The following is a 23809-nucleotide window of genomic DNA, read 5'->3' as shown; positions in this document are numbered from 1 at the left end:
TGTGCAGCTCGTGGAAGGCAACTGCAAGATCTGACTGCAGGCTAAGACTCCCGCGATATTTTAAGGTCATGTGACATGGTGTCACGGTGGTAAGTCCCTCCCCGGCTGACAGAAGTCGGACAGAATTTCTAACCAGCAACAGAGACGGGCCAGAGAATGTCTAATAGACTAATCTAAATCTCCGTAGACGGGCTCTGCCAGCAAGCATTGCGTCCATCCCAGCATGCATCACATCAAGTCAGATCTGCACAGATCTGCCTCAAGTCGAACACGCCTAGGGGGTATTCCATCAACCTCGCTAAAGGCCAAACCTGGCTTATTTCGATAAGTCTCACTAATTTTAGTGAGAATTCCGTTCCATTAATGAGGTTAACGTGAATCCCAGTTTGGTAACCATGGGAATGTATGCCACAGAACTAACCTGCTCCGTAGCAGGTTAACTTTCAATATGCCAAAGTTGTTTTTGAGTTTATACTATTTATTCATTCACTCTTTTTGTTCAAGCATAGACTGTATAGTCTATGTGTTCAAGAGTGAAGCCAATCAAACTCGCAATTGATTTCAAACCATTAGCATTGTTATTTTAAATGTATGCTTTCATTATTCTCCAATTTCTGTAGGCAATCTATTATATTTTTCTCTTGATGTTAAATTTGATGACTTTCGATGAAAATCCTGTAGATGGCGCTTGCCTATCGAACAAAAATCGTCTAGTATTGTCTTAAAGGTCCAGTATGTAGGAAATAATGGAAAATAAACTGTAACCATTCCAAAAATGATCACCATATGTTGTCAGACAGTAAGGAACCACAATGAATTGAAGTAATGGCTTATTTGACAACATTACTCTAACCCGTAAAACCCTGTAAAACCCATGAAAAAAAAAGGAGTTACGGGGCGGAATGTCTTGGAATTTTCGTTTATGTTTTGAACGATTCATTCTAGAATAGCGTATTAATAATGGGCTAGCGTCCTCCTCCTATTTGGGTTGCCAAATTAGCAAAGGCCAACTGTCAACAGCTGTCAGTTGTAGTCATGAACGCCCACGAGAGGCAGGCAAATTTCCAAAATTTAAACAAGAAACAAATTAAGTGGACATCGGAGGAGCTTCCTGAGATGGTGACGTCTTAGATCAAACGAAGAATATCAAGTCTGACGAGAGCTGGCCATATTTCTCCACAACAGGTAGCCTAGGCTAAACTTCATCTGCATCGCTAACTTCAGATAAATATGTTACGTTGGTTAGAGAGGTATTTTTTGTTTTCACTGTTTCCGTAATGTGTAGCTGGGTCATGGTTGGAGAAACGTTAAAGCAGCTGCAGGTCAACTAACGTTAGCTAAGTCTTAATTACATCTGGCAACCCAGAAGAGGCTCGCGTCTGGTAGTCTTGAGAACGTTCACCAGTGTTTTGATTTTGGCCTGCAGAACGTTCGGTAACAATCCTACAAATCGCACCTTTAATTTTACGACATATATCGTCTTTTCGTCAATCTACTGTTTTGGTCTACTTTTCTACCTCGTGCACGAGCAGAGATGAAGCTGAACTAAACCTCGCTTGAATAAACGAGGCCAAGATACCGCTACCTTGAGTTAATGGGACGGCTTCAGCCCCAAGTGAAAGTCTACGCTAGTTCAAGCCAGGCTATTTCTGTTAAGCGCCGCCTTCATTAGCGAGGTTGATGGAATATCCCCCTAGTGACAGATAACGTGACGACCACATACAAATAATTTCGGTAGATTTGGCAAATTTATGTGTTAAGAATAACGTTTTCTGTTGTAGGCCTATATGTTTTGTTAGGCACGTATTAACACATTCATTTGTGACAGAAGAAACGGGAAGTTCCCCATTAGCCTACCTGTGAAAAATGCCCAACTGCATTCATGTAACTCATTGAATGCCAAGCTGTTTTCGGGAGCTTTGTCCTAGTGCCAGCAATCTAGACCATTGTTGATGATTTTTGTACAGCCACAGCATATTCTGTGTTATAGCTATGAACACATACAATGGCTCGATTAAAAGGTGAGACTTTAAGCTCTCGGTGTGTGCAAACCGTGTATTTCTACACGCCTCTGTTCCTGAGAAATCCCAAGCTAAACAGTGGCTAGTTTTCATCAAAATGCTGTTTTTTCTAGAAATGTCTCATACAGCATCAAACAACTAAGCATTTTTAGCCGACTGGTCACCTGATAAAGTTTTACGCTGTAGCCCAGGTCAATGACAGATAACGTGAGGACGACCACATAGGCTACAAATAATTTTGGTAGAGTTTGCAATTGCAAACCATTGTTACGAACGTTTTGTCCTCATTTCTCCAGCCAGTCTCCAGTGGTCATTAGCCAGTTCGACTGCCCGTTGGCACAAATGGTCGCAGAGGACGCTGCCATCTCATTTCTCCTGTCGCGATTGTTTTTTTATAAGACTGATTGGTAGGCTATGGAGTAATGAATAGCAGAAGCAATTTCTGAAAAAAGAGGTGCTATTGTCTGCCAGACCTTGAAGTAGCCTAACCTAACTAACGTCATTGTCACTCTGACATATTATTTTGGAGACTAAAGTCAACTTTCAATTTAAAACACATGTGTGACTCATTCTCCAGATCTCTTTACAAGCCGAATAGCCTACTCTATGGGAAATTACATAGGCCTACAACATCCCTTTTTATTTGTTATCTGGAAAACACATAGTCTATGTTGTAAGAATTATCAGTTTCCATTCCATCAGTGAATTACGAACTCCTAGCCCAACCCTTACGGGAAGCCGCTGAACAGGTAAGACAGGTGAAACTTTTTTTTTTACCTCAAATCAACGCTCCGGAAGAAAGTTCAGAAGGAAGCTGAAGTTGCTGTGCACCTTGTATCATCCAAAATTTGAATCCATCAATCAATCAATCAATCCACTATCCAAACGGTAAGTTGCCTAAAGTAAATACTATTTAATCCGCAAGAAATATAATATTTAGTTTGCAATGACGTCAGTGACAGCCGTCTGTAGCCTAGCCCATTTGATTAACAACTCCTTGACAACATCAAATTGAAAATTGTAGGCTTAGGCTAACCACTGTGATGATAATCATATTGTTTTGGGAAAATATCTATGTAATTTCCTGAACAGCTTGACACAGACCTTGTGTTAATAGATTATTTTATTCGAGGTAAAATGTTTACTGCCTCTCTGGCTGACTTGTTTGATAAGGAGCTTTTCTCACCTTTGAACGCAACCGATGGTAGCCTGTGTCTTTTGTTGAGTACTTTGTGTTCTTTGTGTTTGACTTTTCAAACTGGACCGTGGTCTAGGCTACATGTTATTTCAGGAATAGGCCTCTGTATGCCTACGTCTGTCATAGAAATAAACATTTCTATGTACAACATTTCATTTCTATGTACGTCTGTCACGATTTTGTAGCATGTTCTAGGTAGGCCAGGCCTATTTATTTAATTCTTCACTTTCTTACTGAAACGAAAACTCATACATGTTGCTTACCTCACATTGAGGGTTTAGGCTATGAGGACATAGCTGAGCTCATAAGTTTATGAACCCATGAAAGTTGACTAAAAATAGGAATAATAAAAAAAAAAACATCTTTTGGAAATTGATCTTAATGCCTTAAGTAAAAAAAAATGAGGAAATATCCAACCTTTAAGGACACCAATTTTCTTTGTGAATGAATAATGTATCGTAAATAAATAAACGTTCTTCCTTAAAATACAGGGCATAAGTATTCACACCGCTCTGTTAAATTCCCACAGAAGCAGGCAGATTTTTTTTAATGGCCAGTTATTTCATGGATCCAGGGTAGGCTACTATACATCCTGAGAAAGTTCCCTTGGCCTCTGGAATTAAAATAACCTCACATCATCACATAGACTTTACCATATCTCATGATTGGCATGTTGTACTTTCCATAAGATCATCTCTCAATGCAAATCAAACCAGCTAAGCTAACTGAAATAAAACCATCCCAATCTCTAGGTATGTTGAAGGGTATGTGATGATGATACATTATTAATTCACAAAGAAAATTGGTGTCCTTAAAGGTTGGATATTTCTGCATTGTTTTACCTAAGGCATTAAGATCAATTTCCAAAAGATTTTTTCATTGCTCTTTTTAGTCAACTTCATCATGGGTTCATAAACTTATGAGCTCAACTGTAATTATCCGGAGCCAGAATAAGGTAAACTTAACTTCACAGTGACTGAGCATTTTCTATGTCCAATAGATGTCTTCAAACATCAATCAAGCCACTTTCCCACCTGTTCCCAAACCTCGTGCACGATATAAATTAAAAGTGGGACTACAAAGACAATCAGCATATCTAGACAGGTGAGCAAATAACACTGGTTAATGTCTTAAGGAGTTATTTTTCATACTAACAAATTTGACATGATTTCTACTCCTATTTTAATAGTGATTCTGTGTGGTATGATTCAGAGGCACCATCAACACAAGTTGTGTCCAATGAGGGTAAATAATTAATGTTATACAATCAAATAATGATGGCATAAGAAAAAATAAATAAGTAGCCAACATCATATGAGTGTTGTGACAGTCAATGCCAAAATGTTTGTTTCACTGCCAAAGATAAGGAAAAACTGGTTTGCTTTCTTTCGGTAATAGGCTACTTGACAATACCTTGCTAAGGCATGATACAAATGCTTGGAATTTAAAATCCAAGATCCTATTGAATGGCCTTGATAATTTCAGAACATCATTGTAAAGGCAACTTTAAACTGTTATGAGAACAGAGAATGCTGAGCCGCTCACTGTCCCCTCCACGGATGTGCCAGGTGAACTGCATATCGGTCAAAGCCAGCAGCAGCTCCAAGAGAACTTGGACCAGAGCTCTGTGGCAACTCCGACCTCACCGACCTGTCCGACCTCCACGGATGTGCCAGGTGAACTGCCTATCGGTCAAAGTCAGCAGCAGCTCCAAGAGAACTTGGACCAGAGCTCTGTGGCAACTCCGACCTCACCGACCTGTCCGACCTTACCGACATGTCCTCCTTCACCTCCACTCAGTCCTGTTGGGGCTGCTGAGACTGAACCTACGGCAGCAGTGTCAGACTCCTCCAATGACGAGGAGGCAGAGGTACCAATGACCCCGGACTCCCTGAAGTCAGATGAGGAGGTTATCAGTGGGGATGCAGGAGAGATTGACGCCTCCCTAGAACCCACGTGAGTGTGTACAGATGTGTTACAAATACAGGGCAAATTTGAATCGCTTTTATTAATTTACATACAGGAAACAATGAAACAATGACAAAATGTCTGTTTTGTGCTATTGGCAGGGGATTTTACTCATAACCCTTTACTCTCATTTTAGCCTAGTATTATAACAGATTGGAGTCTTATGATACATCAGGGTGCACTAGCACCACCATATCACAACCACCCAACAACAGCAAAGTTGGGCTCAACTGAATATGTAGTTAATTTGTTAATGCTTTGGATAGACGGGTAGCAATTGGTCTGTTCATGATACTATTGATGGTAAAAAAAGCAACTATTATACTCATCATTTTGGTCCCCCAGTTACATATCCGTTGTTCCTAATGGCCAGGGCAGCATATTTAACTTTGGGATGACCACAGAGCCAACCTTGAAGGAAGCAGAAAAAACCATAGAAGCCCAGCTTCAGAAACAGAAAACACCACGGTGAGTCTTGAATAGGTGTAATAATAATAATAATAATAATAATAATCGTTTATTTTATATAGCGCCTTTCTCAAACCCAAGGTCACTTTATATAGTAGAAGGGAAAACACAACAACAAACAAACAAAAACAATCAACAACAAAGACAAGCTATGTGTATAGAGCTATGTGTTGGGTGTGGAGGATAAGTGATCAAGTTACTTATCATAATGCACAATGAATTCAGAAAGACCTCTTTATGTGCACTTTTTGCTTATTAACACAGGGCACACACCTTACCTATCATAATGTTTCATAGATATTGTTTCACACTCCCATGTCTCTTTTTTATCTCTGTCCATCTGCTAGGATGGCCACTATTCGCGTGAGCAGAAAAAAGCAAGGGCGTGCTGGGCTAGCAAAAGACACCCAGCCAGCAGAGTCTCGACACAAAGGGACCGTTGTGTCTCGGTCCAGCTGGCTGGACGTATGGAAGGGAAGAAAGTAACTATCCCGGCATGACAAACAAACAAATGAAAATAAAACCAACAAGCAATATAAATCACACATTTCACAAGTAATAATGGAAGAGCTCAGCTGAAAATGCCACATACTGAAATGAGTAAAGAAAATACCATTGGCCTGTTTAATCCACTTGGCCTACTTTATAAGTAAATATGTATATTCGTAATGGAACAGTGTATATCATGGAAGACATTACTTGTAGTTTCCAGCCACGCCTGTGCTACTATACTACTGTGGGGGAAATCTAGTTTTCTTACCAGTAATGATGTGTGTTTCTTCATTTCTTAAAGGCATAACGTGTTATGGGCAACTCTGGATGGACAGCTTATGTCATTATGGAAAAAGCGCACAGTGAGTATAGGAACTTCTCCAGAACTATGCCTGTTATGCCTTTTTGTGTTGCCCTCATGTGTCTCGGAGGCCGTATGCTTTTGTTCTTGTGAGGGCCTGAGGCTATTATGACTCATGACTATTCGTATGATCACAGGATAAGTTCACGGAGTATGTGTTTCATGTGTCGAGCATCACCGCTGTCAGCATTCAAGGAAAGGGTCGCTTCTCAATCTACTTTGGCAAAAAGCACTTTGAATTCATGGCACACGACGAAGGTGGGCAGATCAGGTTTTCTTTTGTCTTAGGCTTTTCCTTGTCGGTGACACTGATCGTCTCTCTGTCGGTTCAGTCTGTCAGTCATGTCTGTGAATTTTTGTCAGTGATTTCAGCAAGTTCTCTGACCTCCTTTGACCTCTCCTCCTTGCTGTCCTCCCCTGTCCACAGCTGTGCAGGAGGGCTGGGTCTCCTCTCTCCATGCCACGCGGGGAATAGTGCCTCTGCCCCCACCTGACCATCAGAGCTCTCTGATCATGAAGGACCCACGCACCAAGGTGTATGCTGCCATCTGTGGCCACAACCTGTGGATCTACAACAAAAAAGAGGTCTGACTAGAGATAGCCTGTTATCATGAGATATCGTGTTTAATAGAGTACAGACATACAGTAATATTAACCCCATACATGCATATTAATGAGATGTGAAGTGATTTTTGTGATAAGTGCTTGAAGAGCAATCTGATAGGAGATGATTTCAACTAGAGTTTAACAGTCTAGAAACACGTACTTCAGGGTCATGGTGTGTTTGATTGACCTACCAACCTAATACACTTGTGTTTACAGTTCAGTGTTTGGAAGTCAGTTTGCAAGCCAGTTGCATTCTTCATTGGATACACTTCAATTCAATTCAATTACAATTCAATTGTAGGATACATGCTGACAATAATTTAGTCTCTGCTTCTGTATGGTTATATAAAGTTAAACCCAATATGAAAAAATGTCATATGTTCATCATGACTTTTTTGTTTTTGAAATTTGTTTCATGTGTTGTGTGTGATTCGTAGGACTTTAACTTGGGGATAGGCATGACCTGTGTGTCCATGAATGTGGCCTCAGTCAAGCAGACAGGCAAACGTGGTTTCAGCCTCATCAGCCCATACAAGACTTTCAAGTGAGAACCTTTCATATTTATCTCACAATAACATTTTATCAGCAAGTTTCACCAAAGGAGATTGCTTAAACATGCTTGAACTCTTTTAAAGCGTAAGTATAAGTTGAAATTTGTGCTGAAAAAGACTTTGGAACACTTTAAAGTGTGACTTGGATTAAACCTAGTTATGGACTAAAAGATTTTCATTAGTCTAGGATTAGTCCTTATCCAAGTACAGTTCTTTTGTCATTTGGGTTTTCCACACCTCAAAGGGCACATTTTTATTCTGGCTTCTCTATCCTCCTATATACCGTATATAGACTGACTGTCAGATTTAAGCATTTGTTGCATTTGTTTTGTTTCCTCAGCTTCTCCACAGATTCGTCTCGAGAGTTGACAACATGGCTCAACTGCCTGAACCAGGGCATCATCAGTGCCCTGTCCTGCAGTGAGGTAGCCCAGCGCCTGTGGGCCAGCCCCTGGAACAAAGTGTGCGCAGACTGTGGCAGTGCCAGCCCAGAGTGGGCCTCCATCAACCTGCTGCTGGTCATCTGTGAAGACTGCGCTGGTGAGGGGGGGCAAAGCCAGAATGACTGGCACACAGCTCTGATTACGGGTGTTTGAAAGGTGCAATGTGGAGGTTTTTTTTTATTTAAAACTTTTAAAAATGACCTAGAAGTATCAACTGAATGCAAAAAAAACAACCGTTTTGACATAATGGTAAGAACACCAATGCTCTGTGTAGCCCAGATATCCACTAAAGATCCACTAACACTCTGAGCCTACAGGACTCCACATAGTACCTTTAACTGGACAAGTTTTTTTTTGCAGTCCCAGTCATTAGACATTTGGTATTTGGTATAATTCATCATCATCGTAAAATCTCTGTTTTCGGTGAAGGCCAGCACAGAGCCTTGGGAGCAAACAAGTCCAAAGTGCGCAGTCTGAAGCTTGACAGTAAGGTGTGGACAGAATCCCTAATAGAGGTAAGATTTTCCTTGGCTATTGTTTATAACATATGCGGTGATCTGTAGTAAAGACGATTTTACCATAAATTAGCAATCTTAATTCACATGGGATAACAGTAACACAGACTGACAACCTGCTGTCTTGAGCTATGAGATTTTATAACCAGACTTAAAGGTTGTATCAGCGATTGCAGGCCCAAACATAAATGATCACATTCATCTAATCTTTCCTCATGATCCGCTAGCTGCCCACCCCATAAGCAGGCCGTCAAAAAAACGTGTCTCTGTAGGCAGCCTAGGCTCCGAGATCTGTACACAAAAACAATTGGCTACCAACCACTCAAAACCAAAATAAATAGTGTTCCAACCAATCACTGACGAGATGCGTGTTTAAGAGAGTTTCAATTGCACAGGAGGAAGGGAGAGGGAGTAATAACCAGTTTGATTGTTTGAAAACATCCTCTCCTCTCCTGTCAGCTCTTTGTAGCGTATGGAAACAAAGCAGCCAATGATGTTTGGGGTTACAACATACCTGCTGCTGAGCAGATTCTGCCCAACGCAACTTCCAGTGAAAGAGAAGCTTTCATCAAAGCCAAATACATCAGAGGTCTTTACCGGAGATCCCACCCATTGACCTCCAACAGAGATCTCCTCGACCAGGTGACTCATAAGGGCATGATTGAGGCCTAAAGTTGACCACAAAGAAAAACCAACACTCAACAGAAATGACTATGTTGTTATGTGCACTTGCCCATTGTAATTGCTTTGTGACCTCAGAGACTTTGCCAGGTGGTGTGTGGGCCAGATGTGTCGGAGACTCTGTCGCTTATCTGCTCTGGGGCACGGGTGCTCTGCAAGACTGTTGACGGGCCTATTGCCCTGGCAGAGCAGGCTGGGCAAGCCTTACAGGTGGAGCTTCTGAGGCATAATGAGTTTTTGGGTATGTGAATTCTTGGCACATTCTTAGAGGCCTTTCATAGGGAAATTACCTCTGTCGAAGAGATACCACTTCAATGAAACACAAATAATACATTTCTACAGTGTCTTATCATGAAGTTGTTATTCTAAAGTATTAGTATGTCTTTACAGAGGTTCCCAACTATGACCATCAAGTGCCTTCCAAGGATAATTCAGGCAAGTCTGACCTTATCTGCCAGTTTAGTACACTAAAATATTTTTTCAATGAAGATCTTCATTAACGTTTTCATTTAGTGCAGGACTCAGCTTAAAACAAGTACAGGAAACTGGTCCTAGGGTGTAAATGTGCTAGTTCTGTGTGAAATTATTCAGTGCCATTAGACAGTTGTCACTGAAATTATATTAGAGCAATTACTGTGCATATATATTATCTATATTATGACGATAGGTATAAAAATGGGCTCTTGAGTAGATGAAAGGTGATGTTTGTGTAATTCCATCGTGTAATGCGTCTGGAGCAGGTCTGGAGGAGTTGCACGGGAAGCTTCAGGACGAGCGCCTCCTGTTCTCCCAGGAGAATGACTCAGCAGCCTGCGATGTCTTGGACCTGAGGGAGGTCATCGCCGTCTATGACCGATCCGAGGGGTGAGTAGTAAATTATGAGTGGGGTTCCCTGGCTCACTGTGCTGGCACTCAGGGGACATTCAGTTCACTTGAGTTCAGCTGAGTTCAGTTTGTTATGACTGCTAGCGCTAGCACAAATCGTTGTAAGAGTAGGAGATGTAGAAGACTTGGGAAATGTGCTTTATTTCCGTTGTATGGCAGGTGGCAACAACTTGCGGCGGTCATATCGCTATATGCGGCACAACTAGTTCAATTTCATTTTGGTTCATTTCATTTCAGTCAGTTCAATTCAGTTCAGTTTAGTTCACTTCAGGTCAATTCCTTGGTGGAACAAGCCCTATCTGTGTACAACTGGGTTTACTCTGTATGCCTTTTTACAACTGTGTCAACTGGGTCAACTCTCAACTGTGCCCTATTTGGAAAGCCTTTGTGTACTCACTTAAGTATATTTATTATGGTCACAGGATTGTGTACCAACCTGAGTCATTGAGAGGTGGGTAACCAGAGGTAGTCCCACCATGTATTAGTTCTACCTGTGCAACACAGGGGATTTCACTATTAGCTGCTCTGCCTGGCTGAAGAGTTGGTTTAGTGAATGCTTGGAAAAAATATGGGGTTCTACTTTTTGAAGCCGGGTAATCCAGCACATACAGAACTCACAACATACAGAAGTGTCTAAGAGTGAATATACATGTTTCTTCACAGGTCAACGTATGAGTTTGACATGTTGACTCTGACAGATAAGCTTGTCTGTAATGCAAACACATTGGATAGTCTCCTCAGTCACCTTCTTCACATACTAAAGGTAGAGTCCACTGCGTCCACCTGTGTTTATACAATATCATTCTGCTTACAATTTTTATGATGGCATAATCTATCCCATGGTGCCGTTCTCAGGTGGTGCTCCCATGCACTGTGGAGGATGCGGAGGTGACGGGGATCTTTGCAGCGTCCAGGGTGTCAGTGCGTGAGGGGGACGGCCTGCAGCACACGGAGGCCTGGGTTGCCCTCAGAGATGGCGAGGCGCTCTTCTTTCCCACAGATCCTCAGAAACCCAAGGAGAGGCTCACGCTGTCCACAGTCCAGCGCTACGGTACGTTTTCTGCCCACCCTCTTTTATCCAACTTTTATCCAACAAAAGTTTTAGGACATCCAAAGCTGAATATAAGAGACAGCAGCACAGATACAAATCTCTTACAGAGACAGGAGCGGTCATTGTGCTATAGTGTCACAGAGGGTAAACATGAGTGGACATCTTTTGTGTATTCTTCTGCCGGCTGAACGGCTCTGTATGGTTAATGCCCTTTCCCTTTCTCCATAGACCATAATTCCACTGAGCACACAATCGAGATGGCTCTCGGGGAGAGGTGAGTATTGTGGCCACAGATGGTTGCATAGTTATCACAGTTATTATCTCTAATGAAAACAAATCATGACTTTTCCTGCGGTGAACTTCCAAAGGCCCGTGATCACGGGGTGTCTCTAATGGCCCTTTCCCCCATTTACCAGGACGGTGTCACTGCGGTTTGAGAAACAGAGTAGCTGCACCAGCTGGTATACTCTCTTGCAGAGGGCCGTCCTGTCCCCTGCGAGAGAGAGCCAAAGCCAACCCTCGCTCACTCAGCTCCACACTGTTTATGACACAGTGCCCCCAGCCGTCGAGAGGTGCATCTTCCACATCAATACACACGGTGCGTACCAGTACCTCAGCACTTAACAGGATCAAATGTACTTTAGTAACCCAAAGCCCACTTCACTGGGGAACAACCTGAATAATACCATGGAAATCTTATTTGGTGGTCTTTATATTCACATGGTCCCACTCTTTCATTTCCATTTGTCTGTTTCATGAATAATTTGCTGAGTGTTTCTGGGGACATGTAGGCATGCAGGCTGGGAACACTCCCATGAATATGCATCTAGGGATGCAAGTGTGAGTGTGCACTGACACTTTGCTAATATTCTGGAGTTCCTCTAAAAGGAAAGAGTGACTCAACATGAACTTGGCTATGGTCACATTGCAAGCCTAATACAACTGTCAGGTGATCAGATGAGACCATACTTACAGCACTGATCTTCCACTGGCAGTCGAGCTTGTTTTGAAGCGACAAGTCTTTCTGCCCTCAGACATCTTGAAGTCATACTGAAAGGCAGCCCTGGACGAGATTAAAAAAGACTAGTTAAATACAGATATGCTTTCAAAACTTTTCTTGAATTATTAAAAGCAAAAAGACAAAACCTCAAAACATGTTACAAGAAATATTACTTATGTGTGTGTGTGTGGGTGTTCTGGGGATGCAAGTGAAATGGTTAAATACAAATATTTGCCTCTGGGTTTGAGTGTGCACTGACACTTTTCTCATCTTCTGGAGTTCCTCTCCAGTCAGCATCTAAACAAATCAGGTGTTCATTTACATCTTCACCTGATATTAAGTTACATATGACTACATATCCCTTTCATAGGTCTGAAGGTGGAAGGCCTGTACAGGCGCTGCGGTGTTGCCACTAAGACCAGTCACCTGGTGCAGACTCTGAGCAGCTCTGCCAGTGCTGCTGTGCTGGAGACGGACGAGCAGGGCATTCTGGACACTTGCAGCGCCCTCAAACAGTTGCTCCGCCGGCAGCCCGATCTCATCCCCCAGAACAAGAAACCCCAGTGGGTCAAAGCAGCAGGTAACACAGGGAACCTCTGTGTGTATGATGCCAGCATACTACTGTACAGTCCAGCTTTGTGTGTGTGTGGGTGTGTTTAGTTAAATATTTCATTGTGCTGAAAATAGAATACTACGTCATCATAATAAACAGCCAGATTTAGCATTTAGCGTGTGGCCGTTTCATCTCACATGTAGTTGTGGCTCACTGTGAGGGTGTGGAGTGTGTATTGAGCCTGAGGTAGCCCCAATGGTGCTGATGCTCTGATTGTGTCTCTGTGTGTGTGTGTGTGTGTAGCTGGGCCTCATGAGGCTCTCAGGCTGCAGTCCTACTGTCGGCTGATGAGGCAGCTTCCCTTGGAGAGCAGGGCCATGCTGGAGGCTCTGTGCGGACACCTCTACCTGTACATACCTCTATCAGGCTTTTGTCACATTTTACTCAAACAGACTATCTGCAGATGCTCCTACTGTTTAAATAAACGGTTGACACTCTGTTAACAATTTATGGTTAGGTTAGGCTAGGGAATGCTCTATTTAGGGCGTAGGGTTGGGTTGGGTTAGTTTGAACTTGAATATCAACAAACCAACTATAGTTTGTTTGCGACCTTGAGTTTCAGAAAAGGTGCTATATAAATAAAACATATTATTATTGTAATTATAGTTTTTGTAAGTGGAGTATCCAAGTAAAGCTTCTCTCTGCATTGGCTAAACATTACACATTTATGAATATCATGGTGGCTATGGTGAATGAGCCAACCACATAAACTGCATGACTCTGGTGTGTGTCAGGGTTCAGGTGCACAGCCAGGAGAACCGGATGACGGCCCAGAACCTGGCCCTGGTGTTCGTTCCCACGCTCTTCCAGGAGCTGGCCATGAGCACGGACATGGTGCGCCTCACCAGAGAACTCATCATCCACCACACCCTCATCTTCCAGGTGAGCCCGTGGTAAACAGTGCACATGACTGGGCAATTATAGTGTGCCTTGAACATTGCCCGACAAGTTTCTCTTCTGTAACAACATTGCTCAAGAGTTTGACTCACCACGAGGTTGAGCAATGAATCAATCTCTGAGAGCAAAAATTGCCATTTACAATTTGGAACTTAGCATTGTTGGATTATGGTATAAAATAGAACATGGACTAATAGTCTGGTGATCCTTCCGTCTGCAGAAGAGCATTGAGATGTCTGAAGAGGAGGCCGGGACAGACCAAGTAGACGGAGAACAGGAGGAAATCATCACCGTCTTCTGAAATGTGACAAGCACCTGCCTCCTCACGAGTTACCACAGACGCACTTTGTCTACAACAGTAGGTCAAGAGTACTGCTGAAAAATATTCTCATTTTATTTAGGGTTCAAAGCCATGAAGATGCTTTAACTCGCACAAGTTCTTTTCGTGCCTGTTTTTTTTTATTTTTTTCGTTGTTACAGAGATTCACAGATACCTCACATGTATGAGTCTGAGCCTTATCTGTATATATATTTGTTTGTTTGGTTCGGTTGACATATTCCATATTGCACAGCTCTTTAATAAAAAGATTTCTGGGTAAGCCCTTTACAATGCTGATCACAAGTTGAGGAAAGAAAACACTACAACTCAATGTGGCTATAATTGTTTTTTTTTTTTTTTTTTTTTTTTTTTAAACAAAAGAGAAACATTTCATGCTCAAAAACACCTTTCACAACACATTCAGGAGGCAAAATGTATTTCTCGAAAAAGCAATACTTAAGTCAAGCAAATTAACAGCACACAATTTGCTAAACAAAACAGTATTTGTACTATACACATTTTTTTAAAGATTAAAATATCTTGTTACACTCTAAACAAATTATCCTTATCCAGGTCAAATCATCTTGTTGCTTTAACTGAGTTAAGTTACGACAATGTGTAGCAATGTGTCAAGTTTATGTGTAAACTTGCAGCTGCATGTTGGCAGAACTTAACTCAGTCAAAGCAACCAGATGACTTGACCTGGATAAGGATCATTTAGAATGTAAGATGACGTTTAGCAGGAGTCATCAGTACTTTGGCCTTTTCACTTGCACCCTGTGGAGAGAAAGACGTATGAGCAAGGCACGTAAATAACAAAACCTTTTCAAAACAAATCAAAGCCAGTGGAAATACAATATGGCTGACTTCAAAGGTAATAAAGATTGAGTCATTGTTCCTACACCCAATCTACATTAACATTACAGGAGGAACTTGTTCAGTTATGAGCCAGCCTGGGGATGAGGCAACAAAAAGCACAATGTGACTTCATTTGCCTGTTACTCTATTGACTGATGAACTCAACAGAGCCCAAAGCAAAGTTGATCTACTGGTTGGTTCAGTGTCCTGTCTAAATCTCTGAGTGACTGATAATCCAGTGGGGTTCAAGTGTAGCACTGGAAAAAACAAAAAAAACAATTATGTCTAAGCTTACCCATCAGCCTCCATTTTCTTTCTCTTCTCAATGATCTGTGAAATTAAACAATGACAAGGCAAGAAGAGTGAGTCAACATGAACTTGGCTATGGTCACATTGCAAGCCTAATACAACAGTCAGGTGATCAGATGAGACCATACTTACAGCACTGATCTTCTTCCACTGGCGGTCGAGCTCGGCCTTCTCGTTTGTCTCTTTGAAGCGGCGAGTCTTTCTGCCCTCAGACATCTTGATGCCATACTGAAAGGCAGCCCTGGACAAGATTAAATAAGGCACATGTTATATACAGATATACTTTGAAAACTTTTCTTGAATTATTAAAAACAAAAAGACAAAACATGTTACAAGAAATGTTACTTTTGTGTGTGTGTGTGTGTTCCTGCGTGTTGTGTGAAACACATACTTGGGAAGAGCTTCTTTGTTATTCATGTAATCACTGTACTCTTCTTGTGTGTCAAAGTCCCAGCGACCCAGAGGACCTTTCTTGTTACCCTTTGTAGAAAATAAAATGAAGAACTTGATCAGCACACAACAGTAGGGATAAAAAACACATTAACCAGTTCATTTTAGAGGTGTGACGAGATCTCATCCCACGAGATCTGGTGATACAAAACTCACGATATATTTCTCGTCAAGGTAAAAATCTGTCTCGTGGAGAATAGGGGTGTGACGAGATCTCATGCCACAAGATCTGGCGATACAAAAATGTCACGATATATTTCTCGTCAAGGTATCAAGTATCCAGCTGTAGCCAGCATGACTGACGAGTCTGACTAAATTAGCATAGAAGATGCCCCAGCCACTTTTACTTTTTTTTTTTTTTTTTTTGTGTAGCAGCATTTTGGGTACCTGCTGGAAACAATAATCCCACTCAATTACACCGTTTTCCCTAAAGAAAAAGTGGCGTGGCTCTTTTAAGAGTGCCGAATGCCGAGCTACACTAACATGCTAGCCACCAAGTGTGTGCCACTTGCACTGGTTTAGTTTCAATGGAGATTCATGTGTGTGAGGGTATTAGGCTGCGTAGATTCAACACAGATCCATGAATCTTGTAAACTCTGTGCAACAGGCTTGTGCAAAATTCCAGAATTGAATTGAAACTGGCTCTTAAATTCCAATTAAATTCTTGAATTTCACTTGCATTTCACTTGAGGTAGCAAACAGGAAGCAGAATTGCAATTCGAATTGTGCACAACCCTGCTGTGCAAGACTGAAAAAAGCACAGTGGCAGCACAAATAGCGGTTATGCTACTGTGTTTTAGGGAAAACGGTGCCACGAGATCTTGTCACAACCCTAGTCCATTTAGAAAAGTGAAATGGAGCAGGATTACTTCAGTGTTCCAAGTATAGTAGTGATATGGTGTGATGACTTCTGGCAATAGACCACATGCCATTAAAACAAACCTGGTCCATTTTGCTGTAGTCCACTTCCTCATCACTGTCCACAGCCAAGTCATCCATACTGAGAGGACATAGCAATTGCAGAATAAAAGACTGATTAAATGTTTATGTGAGACTATGTGAAGATGTAATCTTCTGTTTCCATGTTTTTTTTTTTATGTCTCTATATTGCTTTCTCAGCAAATTGTGTGTCTGATGGTGAGTTTGCAACAGGACAGCTCATAGGCACTTACGTGGCTGGGTAGCACTCTGCGTAGCTGTTCGATGTTCCAAAGAAGTCGCCGAGACTCTTCTTTTCATCACGCCTTATTCCAGCAGTACAACGCGGTTAAGGGCCTTATCAAAAAACATCTCCAGGACAAACACATGAGCAGAGAGAGACAGGCCAAAAACAACACAAATCAGGTTCAGACAATACACCCTGCCTGAACGATCACTGATGACAAGCTGATTGCAGTAGCTATGAGCACCCTTGGACATGCTGACACTAGTTAGGCAGGTTGGTCTGGGGTGAGTCGGTATGTCTCTCTGGTGAGGTGATAAAGGATATGTCTCTTGGCCTGGCCACGGATCTCCTGCAGCACCAGCAAACTTCTCATTAATCAACTTGAGCTGGTCCTTTACTGATCCTGGACCTGTGGGAATCAGGGCACAGAGATGGAGGCTGAGTGGACACGACAACACAACAGACAACTACTATACAAAACAGAGTGTACACAACAGATAACCACTACATAATGGAATGTGAGACACACACATACACACACAAATCAGAAGGAGGAAGAAAAGAAGGAAATATTTACCTTTCTCAATATCAATCGCCTGAGGAGAAGAAATTTAAGAAAATACTCTGTTAGATGAGCATGGTGCTCCATTAAGTGTGTATGAATGTATGCGTAATGAATTCATACATGTGCATCCATTTTTCTCACTCAATGCTCACCTCATCATCTGCTCGAGGTTTCTCAAAGTAACTGTGCCGTCTTTTTTCCTCCTCTCGGTCCCTCTCTCGCTCCCTCTCCCGGTCTCTCTCCCTCTCCCGCTCCTTCTCCCTCTCACGGTAGCGCTCCTTCTCCTTATCTCGGCTGACCTTCGTTGAGGTGGACGGAGCGTAGTCTCCGATGTCGTCAAATATGCTGCAGGACAATTTGGACAATCAAGTATGAGCGTTCACTCCTGGAGCTTTCTTGAAATTAGTGAAAATGAGCAAACACTGTTTTCTGATAAATCTTCAATTACAAACCCTATGTCTGCTTCAGGTGCCTTCTTTTCATCAAGCTTCACTGAAAAGGGGAGAGAAATTTCAGAAATATTATATCCAAACTATATCTGTCAATCAACCTTGCATTCCTTTATAAACACATGCTGCAGTGCCAACGCTACACAGACTCACCCTTGTCTTTCTTCTTGAGTTTCTTGTTACGTGTGCCCTGCCTCAGGTAAGAAAGGATCTGGGTCAGCTTACTGATGACGATGTCATTAGTGGTGAGGGTGGTCTGGGCCTGTGGGGAGAGAAGGCCTCAGAATTCAGAAAGGACACTCAGGTGACTGCAGACAGACCCTCACCCTGTCTCGCAGTGTTAACCAAAGTGACACCCAAACTGGAGCCGGACACAGATGAGCATGTAGGGGGGCCAAAAGATATGAGATAAGAGACATCAGACCAATACTTTTTAAAGTAGTGTGAATGGAGAGACACACACAATTTGTTTCAGGAATGGGAAGGGGTTTGCTATGGTTGTTACTAGGGGTCGACCAATTATCGGCCTGGCCGATTATTAGGGCCAATATTTAGCATTTTTATAATAATCGGTATCGGTCATTTTTTCCACCGATAAGCCGATATTGAAATGGATAAAGAACGAAACGCGCTACTTTGTCTGTAAAGCGTCTCTCACTCCCTGCATTTGCTACTCTGTGGAGCATTGTCCCGCCCACTACACCATCTGATTTGTTAGTTAGCACGAATGCAGCCAATCAGGATCGAAGACTGAACACAGAGAAAGTTTAGGATTCTCACTGAAGCAGACTGTAGACTGGGCTTCAGCTGTACGGAGCTGCTTTTTGAAGGTAAGGAAGGTAGCTTACATTGCTGAAGTTGCAATAAATCACAATCATCTACACTGAAGTTACAAAAACACCACTTTGTAAGCTATTGCACCCACTTCCTTCATTTAGCGAATTCCCGATTGATGCACGTTGGTATGCTGTTTACTAGTTAGCCTACAAACTTCGCCTCGTCCATTAATTGTGAATAACAGGACACCTCGGCGGACATAGTACAGACAAGTCCTAAATTATGCGATAGCGAACGTCAAAAAGTCTAATTGCTCCTTTTTGAAACGGACTGTCAAAAAAGAGTACATGCACCCAGGGCCAGCCGTAATTTGATCCGACCTGAACTAAATCGCGTCTTGAGCTGGCTATTAACGTGCCTTTTAGGCTCTCAAAAGTGTATCTTATAGCATATGGACACAAATTGCATGCTTAAATAGCCTAAGAACTATTTTGTTAAACTATTCAACCGTAACACTTGCCATCACGCATGCACCTCTTCCTCTCCCTCTCTCATGCACTCACACACACGATGGCAAAGCATCCTCTTTGTGACAGGTCCCTTAACAAGCACATAGCCCATTGTGTAGGCCTACTATGAAAATAATTGCTATCACTCAGCTCTTGGATCAACATGATAGGCCTACACAGGATATACACTTGCAAGTGATGCAAGTTGATAGACAATTGTGTATCAAAAGAAGAAAGAAAAGTTTGCATAATTAAATGCTTTTGAATGAAATTTTTGCAGCATATCGCCTTTGCTATCTACCCCCCTTTTTGACAACTGACATATCGGTTTTACATATCGGTTATCGGCCTCCTGTTTTGGTAATAGTTGATATCGGTATCGGCTCTGAAAAAAACATATCGGTCGATCCCTAGTTGTTACTGGCATGTCGCTAGGGTAGTTGTTGTGGAGGTTACTATGGTGTTGGCCAGGCCTTCACTCACCTCCATGGTGGGGCAGTCAGCTTTGCTGCGGATGAGTGTGGTGGGGATGTCTGTGTCTGCGTACTCATCCTCCAGATCCACCACGTAGGCCATGCGCCCTGGCAGGAAGAGCTCGTTCCTCTCCATCTGTCGCCCTTTGAACAGGATGCGGTAGATGTTTCTTCCTGTAAAATGGAAGTGAAATAGTAGAACATAAGGAACACTCTGTTCCCCCCCAGATAAGATACTGTGTTAGATGACACTACGCGGTAATGTATCTTCATTCTTCAGAAGTGAACGACAGCCCAGGAATTAATTTGACATAACCTACAGACACTTACCAAGGCGTGTCTTAAACTCAATTTTCTGCTCAGGGTCTTCATCTTTTCTGTGGAAGCAAAAGACATTTTCTTTAAACACTTAAAAAAAAGTTGAATACTTGTGTGTCAGTGGCCCAGAGAACCAAATGAACCCCTGTAGGATATGGTTTCATACTTACTTGACTTCTTTCTGTACTTTCTCTATCATGTCCTCTTCTTCTCTCTCCTTGCTGGTGATCTCAGCTCGTACCTGAGAGTGGCCAAAGAAAACAAGTTTTTACTATAAGACCTATGTACCATGGAGAAGATGAAGATAAAAGCACATACAAGGAAAAAGTTCTGCATGACCAGTCAGTTACTTCAAACCACAGACTGTTTCAGCATCGATTTCAGAGACTGACCTTTTGCAACAGGGCAAAATCCAATCCTTTCACCAAGTGAGTATGCTCCATGTCACCACCCAAGAACTTGGACTCCTGGATCAACTGACGCCTCTTCTCTGCAGCCGATTTATCCCTGGCAATCAATTGTGAAACAGTGGATACAGATCAACATAGCAAACAACGCAGCAGCTTGAGTGAACACCCCACAAACATAATGAGTCTCTCACAAATCAAACATGTAACACGCAACATAACCGGTATTCACTGAATAATTATATTAGCATTTCTAACTTTAAAAAAAGTAAAAGTGCCTATCCCAGCAGGAGACACTCACGCTTCTGCCGTGGGGCCCACAGCTCTGTAGTTGGCCGTGGTGCTGATGAGCTCCGTCTCCTCGTAGTCCTTGTTGACACCGTCACGTCTCTCACGGGCTCGGTCACGGTACTTCTCAGCGAGCTCACGCTCCCTCTCCATCTCTTGCTGACGCAACTTGGCATAGTAACTGAGAGGGAGGGGATATGACATATCATATATCAATTTAAAAACCACCAACATGTTAGAGAAATGGATATATTATTACTTCTATAAAAATGGGTTACTAGATTGACAGAACCATCTTAAATCCAAACCTTTTCTTCTTCCGCCTACGTGCAGCAGGGTCCTCATCTTCATTATACTCCCGTGGCATTCTGGGTAAGGAAACCATATTAAGTGGCAAGGAGGGGAATAGAATCTGATTTCACATTTACATCACAGTTCACAAATACTACACTCAAACCCTCCAGGGATCACACTTCTGCTCCCCTGACATGCTTGACTGAACAATAATAGCATGTGTGTGTGTGTGTGTGTGTGTTAGGGATGCACGATATATCGGCGGTCGATATATTATTGGCCGATAAGTGAAAAAATGAAAGTATTATTATCGGTCCAATAACAGAATTCTGGCCGATAATTTGTGCCGATATTTTTTAAAGTCCTAATTTAGGCCTACGTAAGGTCCGTCTGGCTACACTGAGCTACTTGAGCTTGGTTGGCTATACTTTTTCCTCAATATAATGTCAGCAGTGTGAATGTATTTCACCACTCTAACAAAATCTGTGGATATGCGTTCATTTGGGAGTCTGTGCATCTCAAAATCCTCTCGTGAATGATCCGCCATTTAACCTTACCAGAGCGGAGCTCAGTCCTATCTAGAGCGGTCTTGTGCTGGTGTATTTGCACTTTACCGCGCTGGTCGGGGAAACAAATGTTAGTGGGACGACTACATAAGTAGGCCTAGTTCTAAGTTGTGTTTTAGTATTATATTTGCATTACTTTAGTTTGGGTTTTGTATTATTACCTAGAAATATGCTAACCATTCGTGCTTCAGTTCCAGACAGGTCACCAAGTTATTAAAACCTTCGGGGCAAATGCCTTTCATTTCTGCTGCAGCAGGTTGTGCGCAACAGAGTAGACAGACATAAGATACAGTATGAGGAGTTGCAGCTTTATTCAGTTACCCGCAGTTGAAACTAAACCTAAGTTTCCCTCACAAAATCTGATTTGGTCGCTATACTGTAGCTTATTCCAAGCTGAGCCGTTTATGAGCGTTTAGTCCTAAATGAAAACGATTCAAACTCTCTAGCCACTCACTCGCAATTCACTGATGTCAGGTTCACTTAAAGGAGCCACACATAGGGCTAGGCTACTGTTATGTTGTTGACTGCCGTACTATTGAGGACTATTATGAGTTCTGTCCATCATTTGGTGGTAGGCAAAATTACTGCAATAAAATTATGCTTATTAAATGCTTTCCCCAAATCACTTTTCACAATTTTGTTTCAGGAGTAATATTATCGGTTATCGTATCGGTATCGGCCACAACAAACCAATAAATATCGGTTATCGTTATCGGCACTAAAATTCCATATCGGTGCATCTCTAGTGTGTGTATATGATATATGCGTGCATTGACAGACACTCACTCATGCTGTCTTGATTTTGATGGTGGAGCTGAGGAAGGTGTAGCTCGAGGGGTCATCAAAAGCTTTCTGAAGTCTTCATTGGTCAGCTTAGACCTATGAGTTTGAGAAGGATGACTGGTTATTGTCAAGAGTATGGATAATGCTACATATCAGATATTGTAGTCTGTGTACATTTCTACAACTATTTGGTTACCTATTTTTATAATACAAATGTAACCAAGTAGAGACTCACAATACTATTTAATAAACGGCAACAAAAAAAGCCTTTGAGGCCATAGCAATAACATTATGCTGTACATATTATGGCTGTCTCAGCACAACCACATGAACAACGAATGATACAACAAATCAAAGGTACCATTGTATAGCATTACAAACAACAATCACACTCACTGATTTGCTGACCGATGATCCTCCACCTCATGGCCGTCAGGTGCCAGGGGATTTGAGTAGAGCTCAGCTGTAGAAAGAATAAAGTTCATGGTAATGCAGTTATTTCCTATGAACAGGTTGCTTACTTTAAGCGACCATAGGCATGCATAACAGGCGCCTCCACTGGTTTAGTGACGGTATTAAAACTGTATTAAAATACGCCTTATTATGACTCAACCATCAGTAACACGGATCGACAACAAAGCATACCAGGCAAACTACACAGTATAATTACAAAATCGTATATAATAATATAATCGGATATAAGGGTACGTGGAGCTAGCTAGTTAGCAACCATTACATGAATACAAGCGTTAAGATCAACATACCAACAAAACGTCTATAGGCTACAATGACACATGCTAAACTATGATGTGTAGAGTAATGTAACGGAAAAAAACTTTCATTCACGTGTGTATTCCCATGATCTATAGGCATATTTACACAAGTGTGTTATCGAGCAACCTAGCTAGATAGCTAATATTCACATGCTAGCAGGTTTCTGCAACAACTGCGACAAAACATTACTTACTCTCTGGCATTTTGAGGCTTTAGGATGCCAAATGTATGATTAATTGAAGTATTTAGACAGTCCTCTATGAGATATATTCTGTTTTCAGACAGGAAATACGGGAAATATGCGCACAGTAACCAGGCTAGCTACTCCGTGTCTGTAGCAAACAAGGTGAAATGCGGAAGTAATCTATTTCTTGGCTTGCGAGAAAAAGGCTCATGGCACAATTGCTGCCACCTACCGGACTGGAGAATAATCGTCAAGGTTGACCAAGTTGCAGCCAGCCCAAGCTCCCCTGGTTGCAGTGTGCAGAGATAGATAGATAGATTAGATACTTTATTGATTCACTTCACTAGATCACTTTGATGCAATGACTCAGAGCATTATAAACTAGCCTACTTTTTAGAAAGTATTAGCAATTGTGTTGGAGAAAATGTGAGTGAAATGCAGAAGAACATTCTCACTGCAGCTCACAGGCCTAACTGCGGTTAGACTCATTGTGTAAAGTGGAACATATAATTTCCTTATGCCTAACTTGTTGAATTAATTTAAGCAAGGAACATTGTAGTATCTCAATTGT

General features: G+C 41.9%; 2 protein-coding genes across 3 annotated transcripts; one reads left to right on the top strand and one right to left on the bottom strand.

Annotated features, from left to right (window-relative positions):
* The first annotated feature begins 2240 nt into the window (after window positions 1-2240).
* LOC125289350 (arf-GAP with Rho-GAP domain, ANK repeat and PH domain-containing protein 1) lies at window positions 2241-14434 on the top strand. Of its 2 annotated transcripts, none has more exons than XM_048236113.1 (24): window positions 2241-2909; window positions 4220-4323; window positions 4409-4464; window positions 4788-5175; window positions 5533-5655; window positions 6003-6137; window positions 6449-6509; window positions 6646-6766; window positions 6936-7093; window positions 7552-7658; window positions 8006-8205; window positions 8538-8623; window positions 9083-9265; window positions 9383-9545; window positions 9695-9739; window positions 10045-10168; window positions 10853-10952; window positions 11045-11240; window positions 11469-11514; window positions 11657-11838; window positions 12611-12820; window positions 13097-13202; window positions 13588-13735; window positions 13971-14434. In XM_048236113.1, exons 2-24 carry the CDS (start codon window positions 4220-4222, stop codon window positions 14049-14051), a joined length of 3123 nt encoding a protein of 1040 aa, XP_048092070.1. In that variant the 5' UTR covers window positions 2241-2909; the 3' UTR covers window positions 14052-14434. The 2 variants fall into 2 exon arrangements, with proteins under 2 accessions (XP_048092070.1, XP_048092062.1); XM_048236105.1 differs by having other exon boundaries at window positions 4746-5175.
* Window positions 14435-14488: 54 nt separating this feature from the next.
* ik (IK cytokine) lies at window positions 14489-23400 on the bottom strand. Its single transcript, XM_048236128.1, has 20 exons — window positions 23248-23400; window positions 22677-22743; window positions 22284-22376; window positions 20946-21005; window positions 20651-20818; window positions 20335-20449; window positions 20113-20183; window positions 19955-20001; window positions 19635-19798; window positions 18019-18127; window positions 17869-17908; window positions 17569-17761; window positions 17429-17447; window positions 17176-17260; window positions 16859-16942; window positions 16629-16686; window positions 15628-15716; window positions 15369-15477; window positions 15223-15257; window positions 14489-14846 (listed from the first exon to the last, which is right to left on the bottom strand). Exons 1-20 carry the CDS (start codon window positions 23255-23257, stop codon window positions 14819-14821), a joined length of 1644 nt encoding a protein of 547 aa, XP_048092085.1. The 5' UTR covers window positions 23258-23400; the 3' UTR covers window positions 14489-14818.
* Between the last annotated feature and the right edge of the window lie 409 nt (window positions 23401-23809).

Source organism: Alosa alosa, chromosome 2 (genome assembly GCF_017589495.1).
Source record: "Alosa alosa isolate M-15738 ecotype Scorff River chromosome 2, AALO_Geno_1.1, whole genome shotgun sequence".
NCBI classification, from domain to species: Eukaryota; Metazoa; Chordata; class Actinopteri; order Clupeiformes; family Clupeidae; genus Alosa; species Alosa alosa.
This window is presented reverse-complemented; position numbering and strand designations above follow the sequence as displayed.